This window comes from Scardinius erythrophthalmus (assembly GCF_964197995.2).
Source record: "Scardinius erythrophthalmus genome assembly, chromosome: 5".
Taxonomy (NCBI): domain Eukaryota; kingdom Metazoa; phylum Chordata; class Actinopteri; order Cypriniformes; family Leuciscidae; genus Scardinius; species Scardinius erythrophthalmus.
Window position 1 is genome coordinate 31,879,501 of NC_138225.1, and position 22,065 is coordinate 31,901,565.

General features: G+C 37.5%; 1 protein-coding gene across 3 annotated transcripts in view; it reads right to left on the bottom strand.

Moving 5' to 3' along the window:
* The window catches only part of edil3a (EGF-like repeats and discoidin I-like domains 3a), a 183,832-nt gene that overhangs the window by 39,078 nt on the left and 122,689 nt on the right, over window positions 1-22,065 (bottom strand). For all 3 annotated transcript variants that reach the window (XM_081366964.1, XM_081366963.1, XM_081366962.1), the window contains 3 exons: window positions 4,247-4,402; window positions 2,774-2,918; window positions 1,201-1,385 (listed from right to left, as the gene is read on the bottom strand). In XM_081366964.1, the coding sequence (XP_081223090.1) occupies window positions 1,201-1,385; window positions 2,774-2,918; window positions 4,247-4,402 (486 nt within the window). The remainder of the gene's footprint in view (window positions 1-1,200; window positions 1,386-2,773; window positions 2,919-4,246; window positions 4,403-22,065) is intronic.

A 22,065-nucleotide genomic window follows, 5' to 3' on the forward strand; every position in this document is an offset into this window, starting at 1 on the left:
TTGTGTGGTGGATGTTTTCTTGGCACACTTTGGGCCCCTTAGTACCAATTGAGCATCATTAACGCCACAGCCAGCAGAGTATTGTTACTGACCATGTTCATCCCTTTATGACCACAGTGTACCCATCTTCTGATGGCCAATTCCAGCAGGATAACGCACCATGTCACAAAGCTCAAATCATCTAAAACTGGTTTCTTGAACATGACAGTGAGTTAATTTACTCAAATATCCTCCACAGTCCCAGATCTCAACCAAAAAGAGCACTGTGGTGAATAGAGGGATGTGGTGGAATGGGAGATTTGCATCATGGATGAGCAGCTGACAAATTTGTGGCAACTGCATGATGTAATCATGTCAATAAGGGTCAAAATCTCTGAGGAATATTTTCAGCACCTTGTTGAATCACTGTCATGAAGAATTAAAGCAGTTGTGAAGGCAAAAATGGGTCAAACCCGATACTAGCGAGGTGTACCTAATTTTTGTTTTCTTTTACATAATAATTGTAATATTTAAATTGTATTTAATAGCCTTGTATAATGCATATTGTGACACATGCCCCACTATACACTGTAAATCCAATGTTTGCATATTAGAATGATTTCTGAAGGACCATGTGACACAAGAGCAATGGCTAATAAAAAAATCTAGTTTTGCCATCACTTGAATACATTCGATTTAAAAAATACAATTTTAAGAGTTTCATTATAAGCAGATGTAATTTATAATACTACATATTTAAATCAAAATAATATTTGAGCCAGTGATTTAAAGCCAGGATTAAAGGGAAATATGGTTAAATATGAAGTGATGACAGTGGTACCAAGATGCTTGGCTTGAATGATGGCAAATCTCTCTCTCTCTTGAAGCCTGATCGGTTACCTTAATGAACAGTGACTGAGCAAGCAGAAAGAAGATGCTCTAGGGAGAAGGGATAACTGGGGTTTTGTTGAAACTTTGATTGTAGGAGCTAAATAGCAATAATCTTGTCCTCATGATAATGCTTTGATCTTTGCTTAGGTTCTGTATTAGGGATCATCTTGTTTTATAGACTACACCCTGAGCTTTGCTGCAGTGATCTTTTCATTACAACACTTCATCTCTTCATGCAGTCATTTGCAGCTATTCTGTTGAGTTCTGTATAATCAGAGCCAATAACACACACTGTTCGTACGCATATAAGGACATTATAATAAACCCTACCTGCAGCCACTGGGACTGATCACTGTGTCCAGACGTCCAGGCATTGACCTTCCCTTGTTTATCCAGTCTTGCTTTCCCAGGCTCCCAGGTGAACATGTCCATGTTAAGAGTTCTGAAGATGCTGGAGGCTGTGATTTGGTAGTCCTGAACGTGGCCAGACTTCATGCCCATTGGCTCTGAACACCCTGAAGAATTCAAAGGCATGTCACCATATTACACCAAAAATCATCTTCCATGCTGGACCAAGCTAATGTATGCAGGTTAGTGTTTTAGGACCAGCCATTCTGGATATTGTTTTAGCAAGGAATGCAGGTAAACTTTCATTTATGTACTGTTTAGCTCCAAATAACAAATTCAAGCATAGGTAGACAATGCCACTGCCTTGCCTCTAACCAGTTTTAATTTATTTTTTTCTTGGCTTCCAATTAACTACAAAATAGATTTTATAGTGTTGATACCTGTTTTTAAATCCTTGAATGGATTAGCACCTGCATTCCTCTCTAACTTTCTTTAGGGTCATTCAATCAGGGACCGCTAAAGGTTCCCCAGGCTAGGCAGAAATTAAAACTCTGGATAAAAACTGTTTTATTAGGACTGCCCCTACATGCTTTTAAAACAAAGATTTAAACATATTAATTTCCTCTTTTAATCATAGTGGATTTATTGTGTGGTTGTTGCTCTTGTTTTATGTTTGAAATCTGTTTTTTAATTATTTTATTGATTGATTGTCCTTAGACATATTTCACAGCACAGTGGTCAACAATTGTTGTTTTTAATGGTGTTATATAGTTAAAAAAATAAAATAAAAATAAGAGCATATAATGACCTTGAAAATAATATGAATTATATTATGAACTTGCATGCCTTTTCAGGGCTCAAACAATAAGGATGGCTTAAAGCCAGTGTGAAAGAGATTCAGGACAGTGAATTAAACTTTTATTTTTGGGCCAGCACTGTGTTCTTGCATCTTATGTTCATATTGATCATGAATATGTGTTTTTATGCCTTTGGTTTGTTTTCATGTTTTGAGAATTGCAGGAATTTTAAATATGTCATCAAGTAGTTGCCTATCTGAATAAACACACAGATGAAGTTTTGTTAAAATCAAATGTCTTGTGATAGTCTTGTAAGCATGCAATCCTTTTCAAGAAAAAGTGTGTTTATGAATTTATAGCTGACATAAAGTTATATAGCTGCATGATTTTTAGCTATTATATAAATGTAAAACCAAAAAAAAAAAAAACTAATAAATGATTTGTCATTTAAAAAAAATAATAAAAAATTCTTATAAATACTGAAGTACTAAAATAATTGATCATTTTTGTGGCAGTGCAAATATTAATCCGAAATACTGGCACAAGTGGACCAACAGAAAAAAAAAAATCCTCCTATCATTCAGATCCCCATAAAATAAGTCCCCTGAGCTTGGTAAAAGAAAACAGAACTGACTTCAACCTTGTTGTGTTGCATTTTATTGACAGTCTGGACAATGTTTCAGAAGTATAACACCATTTTAAAGTCCCCTTTGGATGTGCTCTCAGAATGATGTATGCTGTCTACTGAGGTGACTCACCCGTGAGCTCACAACCCAGGAGCTCCATGCGGAGAGTGCAGTGTCTCCTGCACACCTGCGGATAGATCCGCACATACTGAGCCTCGATAGGAGGGGTGAAGGAGTTGGCAAATGGAGTGTTGTTATCAATATTTCCACGGAAGATCTGGAGGGAGAACGTAGGGAGAAAAAAGTTTGAAGTAAAAGGGTCGAAACTAGATTAAACTGAACTAGGTTTGCATTTCTCAAAGGAAATATCAGTGCTTGCAAGATAGTAAACGTATAAGTGTTAAAAGAAACCTTAGTTTCTGGACAAATGAAAAAAAAAAATGAAACAAATATATATAATTACCAAACAAAATGAATGGGTTAGTTCACCCAAATTGAAGATTCTGTCATCATTTACTCACCCTTATGTCGTTCCAAACCTGTATGGCTTTCTTTCTTCTGTGGAACATAATTTCCATTGACTTCCATTGTAATTTTTGTCTATATAATGGAAGTCAATGGGAACCAAAATTATTTAATTACCAACAATCTTCAGAATATCTTCTTTTATGTTCCACAGAAAAAAAAAAATAAGTCATACAGGTTTGAAATGAAATAAGGGTGTGTAAATGATGACAATTTTCATTTTTGGAAATGAAAATGAAGGGTGGCTTAAAGGGTGGCTACCCTATAAGTATGCAAAATATCTGTAAAAGAGAATACTGATAACAATTTGGTATGTACATATTTTGATGGAATTATCACTGTTGTTTAGAGCAAGAATACATAATATGTGACCCTGGACCACAAAACCAGTCTTATGGGTAATTTTTTTTTAAATTGAGATTTATACATCATCTGAAAGCTGAATACATAATCTTTCCATTGATGTATGGTTTGTTAGGATAGGACAATATTTGGCCGAGATACAACTATTGAAAATCTGGAATGTGAGGGTGCAAAAAAATCGAAATATTGAGAAAATCGCCTTTAAAGTTGTCCATTTCTGTTGGCGATAGTGCTGCATCCATTCACAAAAATAAATGTTTTATATATTTAAGGTGGGAAATGTACAAAATATCTTCATGGAACATGATCTTTACTTAATATCCTAATGATTTTTGGCATAAAAGAAAAATCTATAATTTTGACCCATACAATGTTTTGTTGGCTATTGCCACAAATATACCCGTGCGACATAAGACTGGTTTTGTGATCCAGGGTCACATATAATACAATATGATATAATGGCTAAAATCCCCTAATAACAAAACAGTGTCTGAAATGATAAAAATGGCAACTACTCAAAGCTATTAGAGGAGATCTGGACACTGTCTAATAATAAAAAGACGGCATCTGAGAGGATGGACACCATATGTCTTCTGAGGCCCTGACAACTCTCATTTATCCGCTAAAAATCTAGACTGAAAATGCATATGGCATAGAGGGAAGCAAAAGCACATGCTGAGTGACTGATGTGTCTCTTTTTCGCTAATTAAAACTCACTATATCTTCCTCCGTGCCCTTGACTTTGTACGTCCTCCAGGTCTTCCCGTCATCGCTGTAGGCCACTTTGTACGACTTAACATATTCTGGGCTCCCGATGCGCTTGGCTCCTTGGGTTATCACTCCTGTGACCCGCATCCTCCTCTGTAGGTTAATCTGAGTGAAGGTGATAAAGAACAAAAGAGAGAGAGAAGAACAGATTCAGAGATAAAGAGAGAGAGACATAAACAGTCTTCTTTACGGCTTTATTTTAGTATTGTTTATTTAGATTAATATATTTGATTTAGTTACATTTTTTATTTTTATTTTATTTAGTTATATTGTTTATTTAGTTATTCTATTATAGTATTTATACAAATTTTGAATTAGCTTTTCATATTTTCAGTTATCATTATTTTTTAAGTATTGGTAGTTTTGTTATGTGCTTTTGTCAATATTATTATTTTTTATGTATTTCTATATAGCTTGAATTTATTTTTATTATAGGTTTGATTTTAGTCATTTTAGCACTCGTAAAGTAAACTCAGATAGCCTCAAAGATCCGGACAGCCTCAAAAAACCTCGTTTGTCGAACCTACGGATTCAACATCTGCTGTAGTGTCCAAATTTGTGTCCAATTTCAATTTCAATTTTCAATTTGTCTCCGTTTCTGAGAAGTTATTGGTTTAACAATGAAGCATGACTGTGTGCTGCATGAAATGGAGTTGCATTATTCATTTCTTCCTTATTGTGTTGTATATCCAAATGAAACAGCGTTTCGAACAAGCGGTTCGTTTACTGTTGCTTTAATATTGAGAAACGCACATTTTAGGAACAACATTGCCAAAGAAAATAATTCCAAACAAAGAAGCAGAATCAAACACACAATCCTTTGTCTCTGAATGAGTTCATGTTTGTGAACGAATCCTTGAATGATTGCTGACTCACTCATAAAGCCAGTCACGTGTCGCCACCTACTGGCATAACAATGTAACTTGCAGTAAGAGTCACTGAAAATCCTCACCAGAAAAAGCTGTTTTTAAGAATACATATATTCCATAATTCTGCTAAATTAGGTTGCCAGTTCACCCTTTACTGCTATAAATTGCAGTCACATTTCAGCAACATTTCCCTGGCAGTAGATCGAGCCGTTGTCCATTATCAATATCATTGCAATGTATAAAGCACTGTTCACACAGAATTCACTTTCAAACCAAGCAGCTTTCTGTTGGTCAGCACTGCGAATTTGCGTGACCAACTTGAACATGAGCAAAATCTGCATTGGGAACTTTTACGCTCTCAGACGAAGCTTCCTATTCCCATTGATTCTGATTGAAATGACTTGATTTCGCCTGCAGAATTTCACTGAGAACTGGTAAATGTGACCACACCTGTTCTTCACACACATATGTGGCGTAGAATTTTCTTCCTAATATTTTGGTGGGTCTACTGTATGTATCATTTGCATTCACCTATTTAAAAACCTATATATGTCAAAGTATTCTGCATAATTTGACAAAATTACATCTTGAAACGTTCTCATATTTGGATGTTACAAATCATGAACATCAGATGAAAAGCTTGCATGCATGTGACAGTAAAAACTGAAACAAGGGAACCTGCTGAAGATGATAAGTTTAGCCATGCATCTTCCCTTAACATGATTTAAAATCAAACCATTAATTGTAGTGTTAATCATTTTATTTATACACAAAGAGAGTTTCTAACAAGACTAGATTGACTCTAGTCACTCTAGACTCTAGCTAGAACTTTTCTTGCAGTGATGATGATGTCACAGTGGCCTGTGATAGTCAAGGCTGCTGGTGGTCTGCGTTCCACAGAATGCTATAAATTGAGTGCAATCACAGCTCTTGAAGTGAAGTGAAGCTAGCGATGGATAGTGCAAAGAGAGACTCCTTACATTCCTCCATCTCATGGGCCAATGATGACTACTGGATGTCATGGAATAAGTGGGACTAGGTAATAGACTGAAGATGTGAAGAGGAGAAGCCAGTCTCAGAGATAAGAGTTCAAGAGCAGAGGAGCTTTGGAAGACTGATTTGGTGTCCTGCTAGGTGCCGATCTGTGAATGGACGAGAACTGTGGGTGCTTAATATTGCCAGAATGGTTGAGTCTTTTCTTTTTGCCAGAAAAGTGTCCTGGCCTGAAATGAAATCACTATCAACAAAATCCATTTTTGCACTGCAGAGGCACAGAAGCATATTTACACAGACTGTTTAATTCACATGGGACACATAACTTCAGCATAGGGCTGTATGATTAATCTGATCAAACTGATTAATTAAATAAAACTGCAATCGTGGTATAGCTTATCAAATGCAATTTTATCAAATTACCTAAATTTCAATTGTTATAAGGAAAATCACAATTTGATTTCCACCCCAAATTGGCAGCTCTATTTTATTGCTAAAAAAAAAAAAAAAACACTTCTCAAAATCCTCTAACCATAAACCGTGTTCCCGTGCAGCTGCATGGCATTAGTTTTGTATAATGACCAGTAATGGTTATGTGAACTTGTAATTACGCAGAAGTGCAAATAAAGTGGAGCTGGAGTACTTCACACACACACTCTACACAAGGCAAGGAGTTCAAGAGCGTTGACACACAAGCCTAAATTCTTGCAAACATCCCTGAAACCAATTGTTGGCCAAAGGCTGACCGAAACCATAAATGACTGGGACTGTTGTTGCACTGTTTATGACAGTGCAAGTGGCATGAATCTGGTAATGGAGATATGGACCCATTCGTTTTTCTGACATTCAGACATCACTGCTCTCACACAAAGATTGCCTAAACTGCAAGATAAGAGTCATTTATATAAGGTAAACAATGATTAGAAGACTAATCAACTGCTCTTCCAGACCAGTAGACGTGGAAGCCCTACAGCCAGTATCTCCATTTAGACAACCTGCCAAAGACTGTTTCCACTAGACATTCACAGTTTCATAGCCACCCTCTCTGAAGTACATAGCTGGCTGTTAAAGCCATGGTTTGTTCCATTATACATTCCTAGGAAACCCAAGAAAAGACAGAAAAACCTTTCCATGCAATAGGAAAAGATCTGGCTGATTAAGCTTTGTCATATATCCACACACTGAAAAACATCCTTCGAGTCTTTGAACGTATTATGTTTGACAAACTACAGGTGTAATATCAAATGCATATCCACATAGCTTTGCAGTTTATCTTAAAAGTAGGGCTCTACTGCAAAACCATAAAGCTGACCTGAAAAGACGTGTCCCTCATTGAAAACAAAATCACCATATACAGAATTTATTTATTTTTGTCATGTATAATATGAAAGATCCTCCCAGGACCCCACTGATTTTACTTGAGATGCATTTTTTGTATTTTAAGTATTTTAGGCCTCAGGTTTTAAAGTAGGCCATGCAACCTGACAGCCTTCTGGAAGTGTCTTTTTGTAGCTAGCCTGTAGAATATCAAAGCGATCTTTTTCTAATACGCCACACAGGTAAACTTGCAAGCACAATGGATCACAAATCTACAGCTTTCGGTAACCAATGTTCTGGAGGAAAAAAATAAAAGTAGCTATGCTACTCACTTACCTACTAATTTGTAATGCTACTAATTTAACTATAAGAAATGTACGTTTTAAATTACATACACTGACAACACATTTCCAGGTTACCTAGATGTATCTGATGAAGACAGGCAATGGTGCCATTTTTAGGCAATTTATCCATCTCTTAAATACTTTCCTCTTTATCTTGTTTGCATTGATGTCATTCAGCAAGTGTAAATAACTTTACCTTACAAGACACTGACGCATTATTTTTGTCATCAGATAAACCATATGTTAAGAAAAACGTGGAAAAAAGTAAGAAAGAAAACTAAATAAATGAAATTGCACTGTTAAGGTAAAAGTAACATATTCACCAGTGAATAAATATTAGCTATGCAATCCACCTATTTTTTGCAACAACACAACCTTGTTTCAGCAGCGACTTTCAGCATGTTTCCTATAACAATGTCTGATATGTTTACGTTTTACATGGCGTGAGAAAGTCACATAAACCACCAAAATCCGATCAGAGCAGTCAGACTGCAACGTACAATTAGGATTGGCATGCCTATTATAACAACAAAATCACCTAAAACTGAAGGCTACAGATACACAGGTTAACTAAGCAAACTAGAAACAGGTGTGCAACTAAATTAGTAACCATGGAAACAAATGAAGAGCGTGGGTGCTTCTCAATATCCCTCCTCGTCTCCTCTCTCCTCCGTCCTCCATCCTATGACCCGGAAACCGATCGAGCTCAGCCATCTTGCAGGACATCTCAATTCTCTAATTGCACCGCGAGGAGTCAAGGATCGAGGAGTGAGGAGGCTTCCTGAGGAGTCATGAGCGAGGATACACAGGTGGATCCTATGCGGAAGAGTTTTATCGACTAAAACGTGACGCACGTATCAATTCTCCTCCCCCTTCACATCGGTCACAATAATTTTGATTTACTTTAATTTTGCAGTTTATATAAACCACACACCTCACATATTTCAACAGGGTATCTTTCTTTATTATTATTTATTATGAATTTATTAAATAAACAAATTTCAACAACATGAGGGCAGATCCTCTGAGCGCTGCTGATGACGCGATGAAGTGACGCTCGAGTGATCAAGGATTCCAATGTATACAAAAAGCTTTCATTCGATCCCTCCGTCCTCGCGTCTTTTCCTTGCAGCCTTCCCTCGCATCCTACAGGGGGCGGAGCTGAGACGCGAGGAAAGGAGGCGAGGAGAGGAAACGAGGATGCACAAATAAGAATTGAGAAGCACCCCAGGAAAGTGGGGAACAAAGGAAACAGGGACAGAACAAAGGAAAACAAAATACTACAATATAAAAGTACGAGAAAACAGAACTTAAACCTGACAGAACACATTTACTGAATAAATTGCTCGATATGAAACAAAAAACCTCACATCACTTTGCCTCAATATAGGGTGTGATTGGATTACTGGACTGCAACGGACCAATTTCATTGCACAGCATCTCAATTGTTGGTTTGGTCCAATCAGAAATGCCTGCACCAGAGTCATCAAAATGGTTTGGTATAAAACACCAGGCATCCACCTCAGAACGTTAGATAACATGAGATTGTTTATTACGTTTCACCTGCGCACTCTGATTTACAAAAAAAGAGCCACAGTGGCTTCCCTGATTTCAGCAACTTCCATTTTTATTCCATATATTTTGCAACAGTTTATCCCAGGAAGTGACTATTTTGATCTCTCGAACACATGAGATGGAAACACTGCTTTTATTCGCAAATGTTTAATGCAATATTCCAATTTTACACACAAGTTAAATTTGCTACATTGGATGGAAACATAGCTATTGAGAAGGAAGCTATAGCTATAGAGTCTGCTCTAAAACCTTTCCTTCACATCACAGGAGAGCAGCTGGACTGGCAAAGGCTCCTATTGCGTCTTTCCACTGCCGCTCCTTCATTTCAGTTCACCTGCATCATTCATTCAGTCCACTGTGCACACAAATCAATAATCAACATCCAAACACACAATGCATGTTTTTCCCTTCATTGTGAGTGGTGTTGTATAAATACATTTATGTCGACTCTATGTGTCAGTTAAATGGATCTAGATAAACAAGTTTAACCATAACCTAATAGACCCATAACTTCACCCCATCTGCACTTCATGCTCCCATTGTGAGTTTGCTCTTCCACAGCAGGGCACATCCTCAATGTTAGAGTTAATCTGAGGCATACAACTGAACCTGCTGTGGGATAGAGGGAGGACGTGCCCACAGGGACTGACATCATGCCAAACCAAACTGTTGTGTAGGTCACGACTCAATGCAACACAGCTCTGGTCTAACAGACACTATTACTCAAGTTTAAGTGCTTAGTGGGAGAACAGAGGGGGGGGGGGGGGGGATCTAAGATAAGATTATGTAAAACACTGATTCCAAGCTGTTTTTATTTCAGGACCTAGAATTTTTATCGGACATGAGGTGGTAACCCAACACACTACACAATTCACATAAAATGTCCCCAAAACACTACCATTTATTAATATTACCCAACAACAAGCACAGCTAATAATATATTATATTATATTATATTATATTATATTATATTATATTATATTATATTATATTATATTATATTAATAACAATTATATATTTATTTATTAACATTACAATTGCATAAGCAACAGCAGAAGTATGATTTACCATAACACAAGGAACAAATACAATATAATCAAATACAAAAATAAAACAATAAATCTTAATAATATGACTGTTAGCACAATGAAATGGAAAGTTAATAAATTAATCTTTTTCATTGATTTTTGTATGTTTGTTTGTTTGTTTATTTATGTTAATTAATAACATAACTATTTGGTATGTTCTCAAGCACAAGTGTGACATAACACATGGAATAAACAGTGTTTATCATTGACAATTCAACAAAATGCCCCCAAAACACCAATTTGTATGTATATTACCCTAAGCTCAATTATATGGATAATAAGTTAAATATATATATTTTTTTTATTAATTCATTTGTTTGCTTAATTACTTGTTATTTACATGACAATTAGGAAAATGCACAAGCAACAGCAGTGACTTACCAGTCTAACACATACAACAAATAATGTACTAAATACTAATAATATTGGTGTATTACCCAGTGACAAGTGAATCTACTGTAGAGTCTTCAACAAAAATATAGAAAGTGTTTTCCCCCTTACTTTTAAGGACTATTTATTGTGCTATCCTATCCATGCACAATTAAATGGTTAGTTGCTTTTAATATTTTGCATTCAGCATTGTTTTCTTTTCCTGCTGTCTGTGACCCTATCACAACTATCCTGCGAGACATTTTTGGGGTTGCGACCCACCAGTTGAGAACCAGTGATGTATTAAATATGTGCAGTAGAATGCAAAAGACTTAATTAAAACAAAGAAATTTCAAATCAGCTCCCACCTACACACTCCACACTTCTAGCATGCACCAGAGAGAGAGAGAGAGAGAGAGAGAGAGAGAGAGAGAGAGAGAGAGAGAGAGAGAGAGAGAGAGAGAGAGAGAGAGAGAGAGAGAGAGAGAGAGAGAGAGAGAGAGAGAGAGAGAGAGAGAGAGAGAGAGAGAGAGAGAGAGAGAGAGAGAGAGAGAGAGAGAGAGAGAGAGAGGCACTAATGTCCTTCTTGCTTGGCTTCATAACAGGGGGAGAGACCGAGAGCAATATGGAAATGAGCACACACTGATGCTCAACTCACTGTGTTCCTCCTGTCTGAATGCATACACATGTATAAATGCATTCACTTGTGCACATATGGCACAACCCCATCCATCACACTCTACATATGTACACATAAACCACCGTTGAGCAAAGAAGTGATCTGCATGTAATGAGCCTTTCAAAATAACTCCCACACTATTTCTCAGCGTAACTCCTCTGTCCAACTAATGAAAAAACCATGAAGACCCGAGACTGAGTAAAGGCATTTAGTCTGCCTTCAAACAGCAAGTGAAAGCAGTCAGTCAAGTTTTTGTTTTCCCCAGAGGTAAAAAGCTGTCTGAGAGGCTCCTGAGGGACGGGGCGTGGAGCGAAGCCGAGTGCTGAGAGTGTGGAAGGGAATGGGAAGACAGCTCAAGCTCGAAGACAGACAGCCATGAAATGGGGGAAAAGTAATAGTCATAATACAGGGTTTAAAATGATTTGTTATCGCTGAGTGGGGAGCGTGGGGAGCGTGTGTGCGTGTGTGCGTGCGCGTTGCTTCACAGTCAGCTACACTTGATGACAGCTAATTCACCATCCTAGTGTGTGTGAGCAATGGGCTGGGATTTTGAGGGGCCACACAAATCACTAGCTGAATTCGTTCTCCTAGCCTTTAAGTCTCTCGGAAGATGTATCAGAAACTCACTAAACCACTGACAGCGGCTATACAGCATGCGCGCTGGGAGAATACGTCAAGTTTTTGAAAGACCAATCACTTTCTGAATTTCTATGAAAAATCTTGTAGTTTGACGTGTTTGCAGGCTTGTACAGTAATTAGAAATAATTGTAACTGTATTTTGCATATCACTCGCAGACGTGTACTTGTGTTACTCATGGAGAGATTTTCACCATAGAAGGGTATGTCTCACAAGTATATCTCACATTAGGTGTTATTTAGTTAATTAGGTGTTAAGGTATTAGTTAAGGTGTTAAATATTCATTAGGACTGGGAGCTATGGTGATATATACCATACGGTGATAGAAATGTGTCAAATGTGAATACATAGTTTTAAAGTAAATAAATAAATAAATAAATACATACATAAACAAATAAATAAACAAACAAACAAATAAATAAATAAATATACACACATATACATACACACATATATATATATATATATATATATATATATATATAGTACTGTGCAAAAGTCTTAGGCATGTTAATACAGATCATCAGATCATCGATATTAACATGCCTAAGACTTTTGGACAGTGCTGAGATATATATATATATACACACACACATATATACACACATATGTACACACACACACACACACACACACACACACACACACACACACACACACACACACACACACACACACACACACACACAGAGAAATATACATACACATACATATACACACACACACACACAATTAATACTATGTGGCTAGTGCTACATAAAATGCATATAAACAAAATAAATAAACTAGACCGATAAAAACAGAAGCAAGCAAAACGAGTAAAAGCAAAACAATTTAAAAAGGAGGAAATAAATAATAATAATAACAATTCAATGCAACTTAAACATGTTGCTCAAAAGCTAGCACAGAAAGACAAACTTGACTAAAATGTTAAAGGGACAATATGTAAGAATTTTGTAATATAATATCCATATAATATCCAATATATTTCCTGCAGTTGTGTACTTACAATATTCCAAAAGTTCCCAAAGATTTTTAATTTCAGAGACATTACAATTTTAAATAATGGCTCATCCCTGGTCATTGTCACTGTCATTGATGTAATATCCGCGTTATCCCTGGTTTCTGCTCGTACTACCATAGTAACCATGGCAACAGACGTGGACAATAACGTCTAGCGGGAAGCTCATGCTGTTGTTGTTTCGTTCAAACATTACGGACCATCGCAAGCAGACTTTGAGTCACAAGGAGAACTAAAACGAGGATCACTATCAGCGTGGCGTTTTCGAGATGCCGAGAGGTCCATGTCCATGACAAACTTCAACTTGATAGAGACGCGCAAATGTACAAAAAACGAATCAATGTTATTTAGCTCAACATGATGAAATGTTAGAATATGATCAGTATGTTATTCTAATGTTGATCTAGCTTACTGCTAGTCTCATACAGATAAACTAACACATAGAATAACATTTTAACTTTCAACACACTCAAATGCAGTTTAGTGTGATAGTGAAACAGCGCTGCGTTACCTCACAAGTTTCAATCGTCTAATAAACTGACCTGTGTGAGTAGTAATTCAGCACTTGCGGGTAAGTTAGTTTGGTAGAATGAAATGTCTGCATTCCTTTATATCCACGGGACTCGGTGTGGCGCTGATATCTGTCTCTCATTAGCAATCGCGACCTGCTTCATACCACAGTCATGTTAAAAACATCAATGTATTCACTCATCCATAAACATTATTAGATCCTTCAACATGACGTCAAGTTCCATAATTCCACTTATGCGTCATCAACCTACGCCTTTGTTATTGTAAGGGGTTAGCGAACCCCTAACAAAAAAACACAGGGCTCGCAAAATCGCATGCCCGACGTCCCGGGGCTATTGTGTTTTCCAAAATGCATAACCGGCCTGCCCGACGGGCTATCTGAAATGCTTGCTTCAGTCTTGTTATAATCAGATTCAGCGCGTTCTTCATCTTCAATAGACAGCGACGCCGAGCAGAGCGCACGTCAGAAAGAGAGAGGACAGGGTGTGTGTGTGTGTTTATCTGAGTCTCATTGGTCTGTCACTCATTGGTCTGTGGTGCTCGTCAATGTCAGAATATTTGAGATGACCAATCAAATCAAAGTAGGTGGGCTTTATGTGCACAAGAAGCTGCTGAGCGCGAATTTGAGCACTCAGAGCGACTCAACGCTTCAGTTTACGGTCAAGTGCGAGATAAGATTTAAGTAGCTAAACTAAACATTTCATATTTGACAGCTTTTTTAGGTCATAAATGTGAAACGAATGACAAAAATAATCAGGCAAATGAATATACTTTTGTCGAATTTCATCATTTTGAACTGAAAATAGGCCTATGTAATGTGACTAATAATTAGTTTACTGTCATCGTGAGGGGACATTAGCATTAACAAAGCCGTTTTCATCATAGGCACAAGATTAATAATGAATGTGTAGATGTTGAGAATTAATATACAATTTGTAGCCTTGAGTAAATTAAAAAAGTTCAGCTTTAGGTGGGGAAGAGACAGGGCAAGATGAGGAGACTGAGAGAAAAAGAAAGAGTGATGGATAAGAAGTGAGAGCAGGTATCATCTACTGCCCGCTGACATGGTTTTAAAGCTATTTCTTGTCCTTTTTTGGGCATATCAGAGAAATAAAAAATTTGAACCTAATAACCTTAAATGTAGGACCTCTTTGATTATAAAGTCCTGTCTATGGCCCTGTATTAGGAATAAGATCAATAATGAATGTGTACATATTGTGAATGAATTTAATAAACTTAGTTAGGCTACCTAGCTTTCCTTGTAACTCTCAGTAAATTAATGCATCTGAGAAAATGATTCATAAATCCACCTATCAGTTGACCCTTTGTTTACTTTCTTCACTGACAGACAAAAATGAAAAGCTTATATCAGTCAAAGTTCAGCTTTAGGAGGGGAAGAGACAGAGCAAGAGAAAAACAAAGAGAATAGGAGTGTGATGCTGATGAGGAGAGAAAAATAATCAGCTGCCCACTTACATGGTTTTAAAGCTATTATAATCTATTCTGATGCCAGATTTGTCATTAATTTGCTCTGAATAAACTTATATTTAGCTTTTTGTCCAACACACCATAAAAAAAAAGATAAAATAATGAAATGAGAGAAAGGAACTAGTTAAAGGGATACTTCACCTCTGGGAAGATGAATGTGTATTTAAAATAGGTCATTTAAGTAGAAGAAATGTGAAGAAATTTTTGAATTTGGAGCTTTCTAGGCTGAGAAAAGCCAGAAAATGTATTTTTGGCTTATGTGGATGAAAGACAACAACTCCCAGAATCCACTTGCTTCGCTGTCTCAGGAGGCCACGCCTACCGGTAAGAGTGCGCAGTTTAAAACAACAAAGCTAGCCTACGTGATGAGTTTGCGAGGGATTTAAAGATCGTCCAAAATGTCCGGGATTCGGCTTTTGCGTTCTACAGTCGCCATTCATTCATCGTGTTTACTGTGGCGAGCTGGACGAGGCTGACGGCCGCGGGAGAACAGCGCGAGGCCGGTGGCATGACTACTGAGACGCGCCGGGTCTCCCATCTCTCACGGGGGAGCGGGAATTTTTCTTAGCAATGGTAAAACGCACACATCAACCGATCACTTGTTTAGCGTTCATGTAAACACCACATTCAAATTCACCAATCGGAATGAATTCAGTTAGGTTGAAACAAAAGGTGTGCAAGTTCTGCGACCGCAGAAAGCAAAAGCTGAATCCCGGACATTTTGAACGATCTCGCCCGCCGGACAAGTCCGGGAAAAGGAGGATGGTTACTTACTCAGCTTTCTCCTACTATTCAGCTTTCTCCACAGAACAAGAGCATGCTAGCTTAGCTTCCAAAGAAAGAGGCTGACAGTGACACTGTGTACATTCTGTGAGTGAGATCCCCCTATGGGCGGGCTGAAAACATGCGGAACAACGCCATCTACTGGCTGTAGTCTTTAGCCTCTGGCCAGAAAATCCTCCGATGACGCAAAATGACGATTTTTGCGTCATCGGAGGATTTTTTCCAGACAAAAAATACATAAATCTCTTGTCTCAGGGGGATATGAGGGTGGAAAGCATGGTAATTCGAAAATACTACAGGTTTTCTACTAATACAAAGCTTAATGCTAAATCCTGAAGTAACCCTTTAACTATACTTAATACTTGGAAATTGTCTAATTTTGCAAAAGGTTTTGTAAAAGGACCTCTAACCTATTATGATGCCAGATTTATAAACAAATTGCTCTGAATAAACTTATATTTTGTTTTTTTGTCCAACACACCATAAAAAAGATAAAATAATTAAATGAGAGTATATCTTTTATTTGTAAAATACTTCATTTGCAAGATTATCGAAAAATAATCATCGTCACATGGTTATTTCATATTTAATAATAATATAAAAAAAGAACTATGTGATATAAAATTACTCCTACCATGATAGAATATTCTGGTCACACAGCCCACCAATAATGTTAATTATACACCAATTAATCTCAATCTATCCTTTCATAGACTTGCATAAGACAAAAACAGGGGTGACCAATTAAAGCTGTGTGAGTAAAAGGCCATGACTGGCTGATACTTCATTCTCATAATGGCCACAGATGCTGGAGTCACTTTGTCTAATGGAGATACACACTGGCGCCATGTGTGGAGGGGCCATTGGAAACATCTGGCGAGGCAATATTTGTCAGTTTTGCGGAAATTGATTCTGATGTGGCTGTAATTCCCAGAGGCTGTTTATTAGCCTGACACCCAATGACACAAGAGTCGTTTACCAATCATGATCTCAATTCTCCAGCCACTGACAGGGTTTTTAAGTTTTTAAGGTGGGGGTGGGAGAATAAGAGTCCTGCACAGACATAAACAGACACAAACACCACTACGGACTCTACTGATTCCAACATCATATCTCATAATCTCTCTTCATGCACATATTAGAAGTCAGTTTAAAGGTACATTATGTAACTTATTTTGTTCAAAGTCAATACCTTATCAATCCTTCTTTCAAAACGTGTTTTTGTCTTGACCCTGATTCACCATTATATTATTTTAAATGTTTATATTTATAATATATATTTGCTCCGGCTACTTTGACATGAGTATGGTGTGGGAGTGGTATAGGTTAGTTGTCACAACGAGTGAGAAAGGTTGACACGGATAAGCTGAAACTCAAACTTCCGGTTAATCACTTGTTTAAGGAAAAAAACACCTTACAGAGGAGCGTCTACTGGCAAAAAGTGACCGCAACAGAGCTATATAATAATAATAAAAAAAAAAAAACTAAAAAAAAAAAAACTTTTCTTGGCTTTTTGGAATGTTGTAAAAGCGACGTGGAGATGGTGTTTTTATTACTCAACACGTGAGTAAGGTATTTTATCGAACAGATAAATTGCCATATGTAGCTCTCCAACATAGTTTATTGTAAAGCATTATCTATTGTGAAGGGCCACTTCATTATGGTTGTTGTAGTGCTGTGCTGGAGTTTATTTTCAAGGAAGTACCGTGTCTATTAATGGGTAAAGCTACAGTAACGTCTTCTTCAGCTAGACAGCTTGAGATCCTTTCCATCTAAACTTCCATCTCCTAAGCCCAGTAGTGAATGTTTTATGACCAGTAGGATAGCAATATTTATTTTGCACAGTCATGCAGAGCTGAAGCACAACCAAAAACAATGTTCTTCTGCAAAATGCATGCAGAGGGCCAAAAGGCATGTACCTTTAATAATTTTTAAAACATTTCCCACCTCCTGTAAATAGTCTGGACAGGAATGTTATCCAAAATCAACAAAATATGTTGATCCAGGAACATGTCTTACTTGGCAGAATCACGGTGACCACATACACACATATATACATAGGCCTATACATATATATATATATATATATATATATATATATATATATATAGATAGATAGATAGATAGATAGATAGATAGATATAGATGCACCGATTACAATTTTCTTGTCCGATTCCGATTTACGATTTTTCATTGAGTTTGACCTGCCGATACCGATTTTAGCCGTGTTTCTCAATGTCAAGGATACTACCTTGGCAGGACTGGTCCTTCCAAGTCACTTCCTTCAGAGGCTAGACGAGGCTCCTCTTTAGCATTCGGAGAACACGTAAATGGAACAGGCTAGCAAGTGCACGTCAGTGCGTCATTACGTCAGTGAAAATGAAAAACAGAGCGTTGCTATGGACGCAGTTCTGTTCACTCAGGCAATATAATCGTTTTTAAATCAATAAACTCCTTTTTAATCATATTGATTATTTGACTGTCAAGTGTGTTTAAACAGTGCGGGTCAATTTGACCCATAACATAATGGATGTAATTATTTTTTAAAACAAATGTTTGGTAACGTAAATATATTTACATTTGAAAGCATATTGACCCGTTAACGCTCCGACTCCGTTAAAGGAGAACTCGGCAACTCTAGCGAACTCTAGTCACTTCTTCGCTGATTTTCCCTTTTGTTGTCGCATGTTTTCCCCACGAGCTCCCCCTACAGCTGTGGTGGGGCGTATATTTCACAACACAGTCGTAAAAAACTCACTTGCGGCGGCCTCCTCCCCCTCTCTACCGCTGCTCATGTGCGTTTGTTTTGATCGGAGCAAGCCAACTGTATCGCGTGGAGCTATGTCTACTGAGGTGGGTAATCTGGTAATACATCATAAATGCGTGTGTGTTTATGTCGAATTGCCGTAAAGCAATTTGTGTTTCGCGCTCGTTCTCGTTCTCGCTTTCGCTTCTCACGAGACTTCCAATTTCTATCTTGCCGGGACGGTAGTGAACAAGTTGCAAGGTTGGTTTTCCGCCTGGGAACGCTGGGGGGAGCGGGGAAAGTCACCAATATCACCAGAACAGGTTGTTTAACCATCCAAATGATTTCTAGACAGTTTTATTAAGTTAAAAAAGCTACCAAGTTCTCCTTTAACGTCCAACATTTTGAATTTTTTGAACAATAGCAAAGCTGCGCGCATATGATTGTGGGTGATTTGAGAGCGCGAAGAGCACGAAGGCTACACATATGCATCCTTTCCTGTATATGGGAAATTTTTCGAACGAAGGAAATTCCGAGGATGCTCGACATTGGAACAGTCCTTAGACGGATGTCGATGACGTAGCATCCTCGAAATTCTGGCTTCCAAGGATCCTTCCTTAACATTGAGAAACGCCTTAAATGTGACACCCTATAAGCTGATTTCACGCAGCCGTTATTTTGAAATCGAAAGCGAGGCTCCGGTGGGAAGAAAACCGGAAGTGTCGCCTTTAATCACAGGAGAGTCGTGAATGCGATGGCGTATTATTGTGTTTAATGATGTTTTGTCAATTCTAAAACTGTACATTTCTGTCATACTTTAGACTATATACAGTGAAATTCATTTATAAATAAAATATTTTTTTTATATATATTATTCAGAAAGTAAAAAAAAAAAAAGCAGGAATGAACTATATAAATATCCTATTGGATATTAACATCCAAAAGTGTAAATCGTGGCAGCAGCTTCAGGTTGGTAGTCCAAAGGCATTGTTGTTTATCTTTACTTCCAGGGTTTTTCCCACCGGAGCCTCACTTTCGATTTCAAAATGGCAGCTAAGTGAAATCAGCGTATTTTTTACAGTCTTTGGTGGCACCGTGCTCTCAGGGGCACAGAAATAAAAATACCATATAATGAGACCGATCCGCTTAAAAGGTTAATCATGCGGCGCCCGAGTGTAGTTGACCAGCATAAAATCGGCATATGTGAGACTATGTGAGGCCGGTCGCCGGTCACCAGCCGATCAATCGGTGCATCTCTAATATATATATATTTCAAATAAATGCTGTTCTTTTTAACTTTCTATTCATCAAAGAAACACGTATCACGTTTCTACAAAAATATTAAGCAAAAATGTTACTTGAGCCCCAACTCAGCATATTAGAATGTGACACTGAAGACTAATAGATGCTACTAATTAGGGTTGCCAAGGGGTGGAAAATTTCCGGTAAATTTCCATGGGAAGTTAAGCTGGGGAATTTTGGAAATATTCATTACCACGGCAACCGCTTGCGCGTCCACTCTGAAAGTAACTGTACACATAAGAGACGGATAGATACATTATTTAAGGTTATTTCTATTCGTTAGAATATTGATATATGAACTTGTTGTCAAGTAAGCCCTGTTGCGAGCATGTGTGTCTCTCTAAACTTTCAGTGTGCTGCACTGCTCTAGTTGACTTCTGCGCCTTCCCCCCCGAAAATATCACGTTAATTTTGAAAACGTAATTCCTTTTGTGGATCCTCTTGGTCTTTCTTCATGTTTCTTTGACAAATATCTGTGTCTCAGTCTCACGCACGCTGCACGCGAGTTAACCACGCCTACTTACTTACATGTTGCGGTATACACGGAATAAAAAAATCTGTTACGGTTTTCATTCAGACATTTTCTTCCGCGGTAACAACATATACTGTCATACCGCCCAGCCCTACTTATGTGGTAAATAAAGTTATGCTAGCTTATTTAGCATCTAACTTATCAGCTTGCTATCTACTAGATGTATACATTTATATGTGATATTTTCAATTTAAACATTTAATAAATATATTTCCCCATAATATCATCAAAACTTACTTCACTTTGTTTAGTCCACAGGCTCAAATGTGTGCCTTCAATAGTCTTGTGCTTTGGGCTTCTGTACATGTGATGGAGGCATGCACAGTGCCAGTAGGGGGTGTGGTCTCAGTAGCCATGCAGTAAGCAGTGTGCTATGTGCATGTGATTGAGGAATGGCATGGATATTCAAGTGTATTTGAATGGCATCGGTTTGTTTTAGTCAAGATTATGCTAAAATATACTTTCCTCAACTATATTTAAGTTCCCTATGAAGAGCCAACCTTCAAATTTGAAAATTCCCAGTTTATTCCCGTTTATTCCCATAAATTCCTGTTAATTCCATTAAATTCCCATTAATTCCCATGGAAAGTTTCCATCTTTGAAAATTCCCAGAATTTTGCAACCCTACTACTAATAGATGCTGAAGGAATAAATCACAGGAAAAAAATCCTTTAAAAAATAAAATATTAAAATAGTTATTTTAAACTGTAATACTATTTCATATATTGCTGTTTTTTAAAACAGTATATGTGTGTGTAGTGTCCCACTATATATATATTCTGCTGCTGTCTTCCATCTAGACAGTGGTATGGCTTACAGCCCTGCTCATTACCTCTTAATGAACTATGACTCTTCTCACGCAGGAACATGCTTGCAGTTCCTCCAAAAGCAGTTTACCAGCCTATTAAGCCCATGCTATGATACAATCTGCTGAGTCACGCACAGTCATAATTATCCCACCTCAAACATTCAGGCTTTCTGCTGTGGTGAGGGCATTTTTAAAGATACTGTGATGTGCTACTTTTAAGTGACAGTATCATCCCTAAGGATTGTCACTGGTGTCTGCAGGGATAATCTGCAGACAAAAAGGACACACTTCATGTTGTCTGTATGAGAAACATGCCGCAAAGCAGAAACTACTTTTAATGCTGTTCAAACCTTTTTAATGTTGGATGAAAAGCAGATTTTTAGGCAATAATAATGCAACATAATCATGTTTAAGAATTTTCCCCTTTGGTCTAAAAAAAGGATTTTTTTAGACTAATGTTCAATTAAAAGTTGAAAGAACAAGAGAGAAAGAAACACAGAGAAAGCGACACCTCAAATTTAAATCAGCCAATGAAACGTTGAGATTTGAAATCTCTATACTGTGTGACAGAGAGGCCAGGTAGCCATAACCAGCACGGGCAAGTGAATAAACTGACTGAGATGTTTTTTTGTTTATTTGTTTTTTGTATTCTGGGCTGCTCAAATATAGGTTCAGTCTGGATCAA